General features: G+C 30.1%; 1 protein-coding gene across 1 annotated transcript; it reads right to left on the bottom strand.

The window, feature by feature from the left end:
* Positions 1-4,734: 4,734 nt before the first annotated feature.
* Positions 4,735-5,044, bottom strand: LOC149059215 (uncharacterized). The gene is made up of 2 exons (XM_089217393.1): positions 4,914-5,044; positions 4,735-4,852 (listed from the first exon to the last, which is right to left on the bottom strand). The coding sequence occupies exons 1-2, from the start codon at positions 5,042-5,044 to the stop codon at positions 4,735-4,737; spliced, it is 249 nt and encodes an 82-aa protein (XP_089073519.1).
* Between the last annotated feature and the right edge of the window lie 7,495 nt (positions 5,045-12,539).

Below are 12,539 nucleotides of genomic sequence, written 5' to 3' on the forward strand. Positions count from 1 at the left end.
TTGAATGGCACATCCCTCTTTAGTAACGAAGTTAGTGGTTTAGCTATCTGTCCATAATTTTGAATGAAACGTCTATAATACCCAGAGAGTCCCAAGAACGATTTAATACCTTTTACGTTTTGGGGTACTGGAAAATTCTGAACACACTCAACCAATTTCGGGTCAGGCTTAACGCCTTCGTCAGTAATTTGATGTCCTAAATAAGTGACCTCTTTCCTCAGAAATTCGCATTTCAAGGGCTGTAGTTTTAAATTGAATTGTCTAAGCCTTTCCAAAATTTCTGTAAGTTTTTGTGAATGATCTGGGAGGTCCTTAGCATAAATAATGATGTCATCAAGATATACTAATGCTTTTAACCCATTCAGGCCTGAGAGTACTTTGTTCATCATCCTCTGGAATGTTCCGGGGGCACCTTTTAGACCAAACGGCATCCGCAAAAATTCGAAATGGCCTTTATCCGTGGAGGAGGCTGTCTTTTCGCGGTCTGCCGGGTTCATTGGTACCTGATGATATCCTTGAGCTAAATCGAGCGTACTATAGTATTTGGACTTTCCTAATTGATCCAGGATGTCCGTAATATTGGGAAGTGGAAAAGCATCCCCCACTGTAACTTGATTGAGTCGTCGAAAATCAACGCATACTCGATATTTTTCAACACCGTTAACATCCGGTTTCTTTGGAACAACCAAAAGAGGCGCGTTCCATGGAGAATCACTAGGAGCAATTACACCTTCTCGTTCTAAAATCTCCATTTGTTCTGTTATTTCTTGCCGATGTCGCTGGGGTAACCGGTATGGTTTTTCATGAATTGGATGAACGGCTCCAGAAGTTTTGATTTCGTGAGTCACGGCGTTTGTCGCAGTGATTTTATCCCCTTCCAATTGAAACACATCAGAGTATTCCTCACAAATGGTAAGCAATGAAGATTTTTCTTCGGAGTTTAAATGATCTGTTCGTAGGGCTGAGTGTAAGCGAGAAATTCTGTTTCCATCAACACAAGGTTCCGTATTATCTGAGATTTGTGATAAGTGCACATTAGCTTCGTTGAAATCTTCATGCTCGAGTTGCTCTAGCTCAGGAATTTGAAATTGAACTTGACTGTCTGTTGGATTAATAAGTGGAACGTATATAAGATGATTTCTTACTGTGGTGACACAATTTCCACAGGTGATGGCATTCGTAATGCTTTGACTAGAAATTAAAATAGTTGAATCCTCTGTTTTGTTGGGAGCTGGAATGGCCACGAGAGTTTGTGTTCTTGGTAGTATTGTTAAGTTACAAAGAGGAGGAAGGATTAATTCTTTTGACTGGTAGTTGATTATGGTTCCTTGTCCGATAATAAATGGTTTGCCTAAGATTCCTTCATTTGGTACTGGGAAATCGGGTTTAACCACTTCGAATTCAACACGTCTTCGTTCACCTCCAATTTGAAGTTCGATAGTGACGGATCCTAGAGTCATCACAAAAGTATCTGTTATTCCCTTGAGTTCGTACGCGGTATGGTCGTATACCATTACTTCATCGCGCAATGCTGAGAGTTTGATTAAATTTAAGTCACTGCCAGAGTCAATTAAAAATTTGGGATCTGTTGGAATGGTCTGAGGGCTTTGACACTGTACATGATCTTGTTCAATTTTCTGACGAGCTGTATTATTTAAGATAGTCCTGCGAATGAGATTGCGGCTGTTTTCATGCTTCCTGCCGAGCGCCCGCCGTCGGCTCCCGACTGTGAAGAGTTTTTCGAGTTTTGTGAGGTAGTCGATGTAGATTCTGCGGATCGCTTTGAAGTTACGTATTTTAATTTCCTACACTCCTCCTTGGTGTGACCTGGTTTCTTGCAATAACGGCAAGTAATCGTACTAACGGTCGCTTTTTGGGGATTCTGAGGATTTTGAACATTATTGGGCTTAGCTTGGAGAGACCTGCAGTCTCTGGCCCAATGTCCCATTTTCCCACAATGGAAACAAGGAGTACTAGGTTTCTTTGTGTGCGTTTTTCCATTGTTTTGTTTGACAGAAGATTCATAAAAACGCTTGGACTCGTCGAGTGATTTTCTCACCCTTTCCTCTTCTCGTGCAGCTTGAATTGCTTTTTCAAGGGTTGGTGGATTTCGGGCCTTAATGAAATCTTTCAATTTCCCCAATCCTTCTATAAAAACTTGAATGGTCTGAGCTTTCAAACTGTCCTCCAATGCTGTGGCGACTTCTACAGATTTTCCGTTGGTTTCCTGTTCTAGTATGAGGGTCTGTAAGGACTCAATTCTCGAAGAATATGACATGACGTCCTCATCACTTTTCTGCTTACTTGAATAGAGTTCTAAATATAGATGTGTCGTGGTTCGCTGAGGTTCTAATGACGTTTTTAATGTATCTTTGAGTTCGGTCCAGGATTGAATCGAACGGAATTTTACGGCGGCCCGGGCCTTTCCCGTAAGCCGGATAATAATGCCTTGGAGTAGCCGCTGCTTAGCTTTCTCATTGGCACACATAATTGCGAATTCACATTGTTCTAGGAACAGCTCGAGATCCTCTTGGTTCGCCCCACTGAATGTCGCTGGTAATAGTTTTAAGGCTGCTTCTAGCCCTATGGTGTCTACGGATTTGCCTGACTGCGATAGAAGTTGTTGTGGGTTGTTCTGTGTTGATGTATTTGTTACTAGATTTTCGGCTGGTTGAGAATTTCCTGCTTCGGAATTTGATGGTTGTAGAATGGATTCGTCGTCGGTCATCACAATGGTCTGATCTAGAATATTTGTTTGCAAGGTATGGTTCGTATGAACAAGCACGCTATCTACGGCAGCTATTGTTTGGTTAACGTTTTGCAATAACGTCTCGTTAGATTCTATAACTTCAATGCTCTGGTTTATAAAAAGATTATCCCCCGAAATTTCTGCAACAGGTCGTTCAGATTCTGGAAATTGTGGATTTGAAAACCTAACAGGAAGACTGAGACGTGGAGCAGGGACAGGGTCCTCGAAAGTTTCCTCACTATCTTCCAATTCAGGGGTAGGGGACCTACTATTATTATCTACTGTGTCACTCATCAACTAAGTATTAAGCAGTAATGATCTATGCCAAAAAAAAAACTAGTACTGTTGCTAAACAGTTAAAATAGATTAAGAGTTATCACTACTGGTTTTTATGACAATAATAAAAAAAAAAAAAAAAATTCGATAGGTTAGGTTCTACTATTAAATTCTACAGAAATGTGACGGTTAGAAATCTTGTGTGCTAGCTTGAAATCATTTCCTTCGTTTAATTTGATTAATTGTTGCAATACGTTCTTACCAATGTATTTTCCATTAGATAAAATGAACCCTCTAGGTGAGTACAAAGTTGATATTATAATATAATTATTGATAAGTAACTTTGTGTGTGATTTTAGATAGTAATAGACAACTTACTGATCGAGAAAATGATTTCTTGCAAGTTTTAAGATATGGGACACATCAGCAAACACATATACATTTTTACTAGTTATTGGATTTTTAAAAGACGTATTTGCTATAGAAATATCCAAATTTCTCCACAATCCAACATTTGAAGAACCCATATCACTCACAATGGCGATCACATTAAAACCATGTTCATGTAGTGCTTCTATTATGTTATTAAGTAATTCTTTTATCATAGCAGTATTGTAGTTATAGAATATCGGTTGTTTCCAATTGTTCAATAAACCTTTAGGTTAATTAATTTTATTCAAGTAAATTTAATACAAATGTAACATGGTTAATTAATTTGCTTACCTCTAGCTATAACGGTTTGAACACATCTATGTGGCCCATATACTTTTTCAAATTTTTTGTCATAACAAATTCTTTGTGAAATATATGTCTCATCAAAAGAAATTACTGTTAATTTTTCCTTCACAGTTAAGAAATCACCTTATATATAAACAAAAAAAATTATAGTTTATATTATTTAAATGTCTAAAACTGTTACATCGACATTATACTTTTTATTATACCTTTGGCTTTCATAAGTTGTAATACATTAATTAAAATACCAGATTGAATTGTGAATGTAGAAGCCCATGTCCTTAATGTGGACATACCTAAATATATAGGTTATAAAAATAAAAATAAAATTTTATTGTTAGTGGCATATCATAAAATTAATTTTGGTCCTACCTGGTAGAGGAAAACATTTCTTGTTCCTCAAATATCTGTAAGCTTTTGGAGATACTGATCTTAATGTTATAGCTGATGAAATATCATCAGAAGTCCATTTATATGCTTTCAGTTTAGGATGTAATAGCATATCAATTTGAGTTGGTGTGAAAATATTTGACAGTAAAGAATTAAAACGTAATTCAAAATTATATTCTATTTTACTAAAAATATTTTTTAGACTTTCATTTTCTTTATGTAGTGCTAATATATTTTTTTTAAATTCATTATTCTCTTTTTTAAGTTGGCAATTTTTGTTTTTATACAAATCTACAGATTCCATCAGTCTAAGTAAAAATAAACATGATTATTTCATTGAAAAATTAACAAAAGCATCAAGTTTCTAAATTACTTCTGAATCAAATCATTATGTGAATCATCAACTAACGGTTGAACCCCTAGTTCAACATTGACAAAATCCAATGTTTTTGAAACATTTTGATGTTTATTATTAGTTTCTCTAAGCATTATACAAATATTATATTATTGTTAAATTTAATTGATTTTTAAATGCACATAAAAATTATTAGAATATTTCAATAAACAAAATATTTATAGGAAACTTACACATCAAATACTCCAGCAGGAGTAACTATTTTAGGTGGATCAATTTTGTTTACTAGTGTAGAAGAGTTCACTGGTCTTATAAAAGGTATATCATAATAGTCTGTACCATAAATACTATTAAACAGAACATTGGTATTAAATAAATCTAAAAAAATAAAACCGGAATATTATTTACCTCAAAGGAATTGCATCATCTCTAAGTTTTCGCATACGTTGAGGTGAATATTTCAATAATTTCTGTATCATTGGCTTATCGGCAATATGGTATGGAGCAAAATGCAATGAACAAACAACAGCTAGATGCATTTTAATAAGTAAATGTAAATGAAAATAATAATACATGTAACGTGAATAATTTTAATGTCTATTTCATATGAATAGATGATGTTACCAGTTTTAAGATTTACAGATTTTGCATTAATAGATTGACCATATTCAATTTGTTGCAACCACATAAGACACAAATTTATATCTTTTGGGAACCTATGCAGATGGACTACAAGGTTCGTCTGATTTTTTCCTTTCTTCCTACTACCACTATCACAATTTTCAAAAACACACTTTGGCATTATTACTAACTTTCAATTACTTATAGGTACAGAGTATTAAAACGATCAGTCAGCCTATGATTTTACTAAATATATTTGATGATATTATTGTGAATAAAGTAATTTATATATTTAACTATTTACGTGGAACTTTGTTTTAAATTTTCAATCCTTCGCTATAAAAGTTGAACATTTTATACATTTTTGAATTTTGACTACAAATAATAAATTATTAAAATTTAAACTATAAATGCTTATAAATAAAAACTGTGACTCAGGATTTTTAATATTTTTCAAATGTCTATTGTAGGAGCCTTCTACTAAATTTTCAAGCTTTTTTACCAAACAAATAAAGTTTATTGACATTCATAGAAAAAAGACTAATAAAATTAGAACAGAAAATGTTCCTAAACAGTTCAAAGCTAATCAAAATATTTTGAAAATTTTATTGTGTATAGAAATTAGAAAATGCATATACGTTCATTTGTTTTATAGTTACTCCAAAAACCAAAATCAATTTTATGGAAACTGATTTTGAGTAAAAATTCCTGTTTTTCCTTAATTTTTATGTTGTTTTTCCCATCGCTTTTGAAAACTATAGGGAAATTGTGACCTACCCAATGCACCAACAATATTCACTTTCCCATCGTTTCCCATCGAACAAGATACTGAAGTGTCTGAAGTTGAAAATCAAAGCATTGTTTCAACTACTTATCGTGTATTCGTGTACAGTCACAAAAAAAAAATTAAAAAAAAACACATTGTGAAATCAATACATTCATCGTTCCACTCAGAATCTACAACCCAATTGTATTCAAATTGTGTTAGGAGGGCAGTTGTGGATCGTGGATTTAATTTGTTGGGGAGGGGGCCCATAAACCAAAATGCAGTGATCATTTGAGTGAGTTATTTCCTTACTCACAGTTATAATACTTAGGCAATTTAAACTTGCGCTATGTGTTACGTGAAATAAACAAATAAGTCACTTATTTCCATCCAAGTGGGTACTATACTTACAATGTTTTTCGATTCGAAATTTTCAATTTTTCTCGAAATATTTTACCACCGTGAATGCAACTAAAGTTTATATAGGCATATTTTAGTTCATCATTTACATTGGCCATACTATTTGATTGTGATCTACCTATGAGAAATTGAAAACATTTTACAAAAAATTAGAGCTACCGTGCAAAACGGCTTCCTTGCCTATTTATTGTAAAATTAAAAATACTTACCGGGTTTTTAGCTGTTTTTAGAGTACGATTATCCCTAATCCAAAAATCATTGAATTTGGTTTTTTTATAAAGATTTAAGGCGTCAATAACTTCAGCATACGATTTAAAACGTTGTCCAATTGTAAGTACCATGGTGAAGACAGAAGAATGAATTAAATAGTTAAACTTATAATAATATAATTTAATAAAATTTATTAAAACAACAAACTCACCATATTAAAATGTTTATTTTTAAACATATTTAATTATTCCCCCTCCCCCTCCTCCCATGTACAGTGTACGTTTACGGTTTTTATATTTTGATAATAAATTGTCCGGGATTATCACGTGGGGATTATGAATATGCACGGTTTTTATATTTTGATAACACAAATTGTCCGGGATTAAGAATATGCACGGTAATTATTGTACGAACTACTGGAAAAAGTCCAAGTCCCGGCGCATGCGCATTGATAACATAAATAGTCCGGGACTGATAACATATTTGCAAATCTCACGGATTTTCCGGGACCAGAGACAGAGCCTATCGTATATATGAATATGATGCAAGCTTATATAAGAATATTGGTCATACCATGATAAATTAAATAATTATTCTAATAAAATAATAATTATAATTATATAATTTATCATGGGTCATGCTAAGCAGATGAGATGGGCCATGGGAGCACGAGCACGATCGCAGAATCGCAGCGGCTATGGCTGAGCGGTGGAGGCGGCGGCGGACCAATGAGAAACGGAGAAATGCTTACGCCACAGTAAATGGCTGGGCGGAGGGTGGGTGCGCGATTAGTCAAAAAACCGGTAAATTGCTGACATACCTATTTAATTTATCATGGTGGCAACGATGTTACATAATCGCGCGGGATCAACCGTCGGACGTAAATATTATAAATATAATGACCTAACCAGTGGTCGAAATGGCTCAAGATAAGTGGAGGGATGCCTTACAATTCAGATTTCCTGATATCATCGTAACATTCTTCATACCTTGTATAGTAATTTTTTTTTATAGTTAACATTTTGTTTATGCATGACATAAACTAAAGTGAGTACTGACACGCATTAACCATAATCATAAAGCTTAAAACCTTATCAAAAGTATACATGTTTAATTGTGGTCATTACACTCAAGTAGTAAGTGGGGCACTCGAGCACACTTTTCCTAAAAATATCAGTAAAAGATCACAAGATTGATTTTCATCAGAAAATCATCAGAAAATGTAAACTTTATCAGAAACGCTCGCTTTATCAGAAATAGAACACAAAATGAAATAAATCATAAAAAGATCAGTAAAATGTAATTAAACATAAAAAGATCAGTAAACTGTAATAAATCATAAAAAGATCAGTAAACTGTAATTAATCAGAAATAGAACACAAAATGAAATAAAACATAAAAAGATCAGTAAACTGTAATTAAACATAAAAAAGATCAGTAAATTGTAATTAAACATAAAAAGATCAGTAAACTGTAATTAATCATAAAAATATCAGTAAAATAAATTTATTCATAAAAAGATCACAAAATGAAATAAAATCCTCAAATGCAAAATCTTTCAAAAGAAATTGAATATCTTATTTAAAAAAAAAAAAATAAAAATTATAATAAACAATGGCAAACATAAATTCTATAAGAATATTAGAAAATATGAAAGTCTCTGAGCTTAAGTCAATAGCAAAAGAGAATAAACTTAAGGGATATAGTACCCTTAAAAAAATTGATCTTATATCAAAAATTAGGAAAGGTCGTACAATTCGTGATTTAAAAATCTCTGAGCTTAAGTCATTAGCAAGAGATTATGATATAAGATCAATTTACAAACTTAATAAAGAAAATTTAATAACAAACATCGTAAATAAAAGAAAGCAACAACCTTTTCGTAAATTTAAAGGAGATATTTTCAAGACTGATAATAGTTCATTAAACAATAATCCGTTTCAGAAGTTAGAAAAAACATTTTTCACTGAAGAAAATTATTTTAATAGTTCATTAGAAAAAACACCAGAGGTTTTTGAGTTGATAGAAGTAATTCAATTGAATAAACAAGTGCAGAAGAAATTTAAGATACATAATGCTGAATATAAAATTTCTTTTAGAGAAACTTTAATAAAAGATCTTAAACTAAGTAATACAAAATACAAAATTGATTATACACATAAAGCTCTAGAGGAGATGTTAAAACTTGTCCAAAAAAATTCAAATTACGAAAAAGGTGATCAAATAAATATTATAGTAATGAATCCAAATTTAAATAATACTATATCTACTGGAATGAAATCTGAAAATTTTTTATCAAACTTAAAACAATCAATTGGTAAAATATTAACTTCAGCTGAAACAATTGATATTACAGAAACTACTTTTCAAGTTCAATTAGTAAAAATACCAAGAGGTTCAAATCGAACTAAAATAATAAATTTATCAGAAAATATAAAAACGAAAAATAGTATTATTCAGATTAAGAACAATGATAATTTATGTTGTCCCAGAGCTATTGTTGTTGCAATATCTACTCAAACAAATAATATTTTAGGACATGAATTAGATTCCAATAAAATTAAGCAATTGAAGATGGGTAGAAAAATTCAAAAAGATTTAGCATTAGAATTATGTAATATGTTAACAGAATATAACGAAGAAGGTTTTACATTAAATGATATTAAGAATGTGGAAGTTGCACTAAATATACAAATAAATGTTATTTGTGCTGAAAATTTAAATACTTTAATTTATAAGGGCGATGATAAAAAAATTAAAATTTATTTGTATAAAAATGGTAATCATTTTGATGTTATTACATCAGCTAAAGGATTCTACGGATCGTCTTATTATTGTGAAAAGTGTGATAAACCATATAAAAATAAAGATAAACATAAATGTGTTAAAGAATACAATGTATGTAAATTATGTACAGATTTTGGTACGAGATTTGAACATTTATGTAGTACGAAAAATAGAATATATTGTGAAAAATGTAATAGATATTGTTTTAATCAAGAATGTTTAGATAATCATAATAATATATGTGAATATGTTTACAAATGTATTGAATGTAATAAAATAGAATTAAGAAATAAGGAACATTTATGTGGATATAGTGAATGTAGAAATTGTAAACAAGAAGTGAAAATAAATGAACACCAATGTTATATGCAACCTAGAATATCAAAAGGAGGTAAATGTATTGATCGTGATGATTGTTATAAATGTTATAAAGGTAGTAAAAAATATCAAGATTGTACTTACACAGAAAAATATATGTTTTTTGATTATGAAGCTCAACAAGAAACAGGAACTCATATCGCAAATAAAATAATTGCACATGATTTTGATGGAAATAAAATTATGTTTGATACAAACGAAGAATTTTGTAAGCATATAATATCCTCTAAATATAAGGGTTATACATTCATAGCTCATTACGCAAAAGGATACGATTCACAATTTATATTAAAATACTTGGTTGATAACACTCTAAAACCATTTATAATTTATAGTGGTACAAAACTAATGTTATTAGAAATTAAATATTTAAATATAAAAATAAAAGATAGTAGTAATTTTATTCAAGCTCCACTTAGTAGTTTTCCCAAAACTTTTGGTCTTAAAGAGTTGAAAAAAGGTTACTTCCCACATTTCTTTAATACAGTGGAAAATAAAGATTATATAGGCGTATTACCTGATAAAGAATATTACGTATACAAGACAATGAAAACAGAGAATAAACAAGAATTTGAAAAATGGTATGATAGTAAAATTAAGGAAAATTATATATTTAATTTTAAAGAAGAATTAGAGTCTTACTGTAATTCAGATGTAGATATTTTACGAAGAAGTTGTTTAGAATTCAGAAAACAGTTTTTGGAAATAGCTAATATAGATCCTTTTCAATATACGACTATAGCAGGTGTTTGTATGTCTATTTATAAATCAAAATATTTGTTACAAGATACTATAGCTGTTTTTGATAAAGAAAAAAATGAAAAATATTCAAAACAATCGATAACGTGGTTAAAACATTTTAATAATAAAAATATCTTACATGCATTAAATGGCGGTGAAAAAAAAATAGCAGGAGCTAAAGTAGACGGATTTGATAATAAATCAAAAACAGTTTATCAATATCATGGATGTTTTTGGCACGGTTGTACTAAATGTTATAAAGATAGAGAAACTATAAATAATATAAATCATGCTACAATGGAAGATTTGTATGAAAAAACAATTGAAAAAGGAAAATCAATAAAAAAAGCCGGTTATAATCTTGTTGAACAATGGGAATGTGATTGGATAAATAGTAATACATACAAAAAAATGGAAAAAGCTGATATAGCTGAACCTATTAATCCAAGAGACGCTTTCTTTGGAGGTAGAACAAATGCTACAAAATTAAGAGTAAAAAATACAAAAATGCGTTATATTGATGTGTGTAGTTTATATCCAACTGTGAATTATTATGATTATTATCCTGTTGGACATCCTGAAAAAATATTGAAACCAAAAGTATATGATAAAAATTGGTTTGGATTAATTAAATGTAAAATTTTACCTCCAAAAAATCTTTATCACCCTGTACTTCCAGTAAAAATAAAAATGGAAAAAAATGAAAAATTATTATTTCCATTATGTTATAAATGTTCTGTAGATCAAAATCAAAAATGTAATCATTCTCAAAATGAAAGGCAATTTATAGGAACATGGACAACAGACGAAGTTAATAAAGCTTTGGAAAAAGGTTACATTATAACAAAAATTTATGAAGTATGGAATTTTAAAGAAAAAACAACGGATTTATTTAAAGATTATATTGATACATTTATGAAAATAAAATTAGAAAGTTCAAAACATAATTATAGTTCTAATGATGAGTATATAAAAGCAATTTTCGATAAAATGGATATTTTATTAGATAAAGATAAGTTAGGTGATAATCCTGGTAGACGAGCTGTAGCAAAACTGTGTTTAAATAGTTTATGGGGAAAATTTGGACAAAGACAAAATATGAAAAAAACTGAGTTTGTTACAGACCCACAGCGATTCTATAAGATATTATTAGACGATAGATTAGAAAATATAAATATAAAATTATTAAACGACAATATGATACAAATGTGTTATAATTATAAAGATTATTACGTTGAAAATTTTCATAATACAAATATTTTAATAGCTTTATTTACAACCTCTAGTGCGAGATTAAGATTATATGAAATGTTAGATAAATTAGGTAGAGCTGTAGTTTATTTTGATACAGATTCTATTTTCTATATTGATAACGGTTATAATAAAGTTACAACAGGAACAATGTTGGGAGAATGGACTGATGAATTAGGTGAAAATGTATATATAACAGATTGGGCATCGACGGGTCCTAAAAGTTATTATTATAAAACAAACAATAATAAATTTAAAACAGTTGTAAAGGGGTTTACTTTGAATTATCAAAATTTGTTAAAACTTAACGGTGAATCAATGATAAAATTAATTGAACAAAAAAATAAAGATAATAATATAGAACTAGAATATAATCAAATAACACGTGATACACTTACTAAAACTATAGTTAATAAAAAAGTTACAAAAAAATTCTCGTTTGGTTATGATAAAAGAATAATATTAACAGATTATGATACAATACCATACGGTTACAATTAAACGAAATTGTAAATTGTAAATAAATAAATGATTAATTTTTTTTTAATAGAATAATTTCGATTAGAAAGAACTAAAGATTTATTATTATATGAAAAGCTGCCCTGAGAATTCTCAGGGCAGCTTTTCTACAATTCAAACATTAAAATATTGAATTTATCATCTCTTCGTTATAAAAACTCCCTTCAACCTCTTTATTGTTTAAATCTATAATTTTATAGGTTATAGGATTTGTGTTTAAAATTTCATTAACTATAAATATTTCTGTTGTCCAATTTTTACTATATTTATTAGCAAATGTTTTTTTATAAGCTTTTATTCTGACTCTATCACCCACGCTAAATTTTATTTTTAATTTAGGT

Source organism: Diuraphis noxia, unplaced genomic scaffold (assembly GCF_037042655.1).
Source record: "Diuraphis noxia isolate RWA-SAM2 unplaced genomic scaffold, SU_Dnox_SAM2 contig0001, whole genome shotgun sequence".
Taxonomy (NCBI): Eukaryota; Metazoa; Arthropoda; class Insecta; order Hemiptera; family Aphididae; genus Diuraphis; species Diuraphis noxia.

Bases quoted from the DNA above. Each gene is read 5' to 3' on its own strand.
- LOC149059215 (XM_089217393.1), bottom strand. From the start codon at position 5,044: ATGCATCTAGCTGTTGTTTGTTCATTGCATTTTGCTCCATACCATATT. The intron at 4,853-4,913 runs GTAAATAATATT...TCTGTTTAATAG, and splicing joins GATGATGCAATTCCTTTGAG to TATTTATGGTACAGACTATT.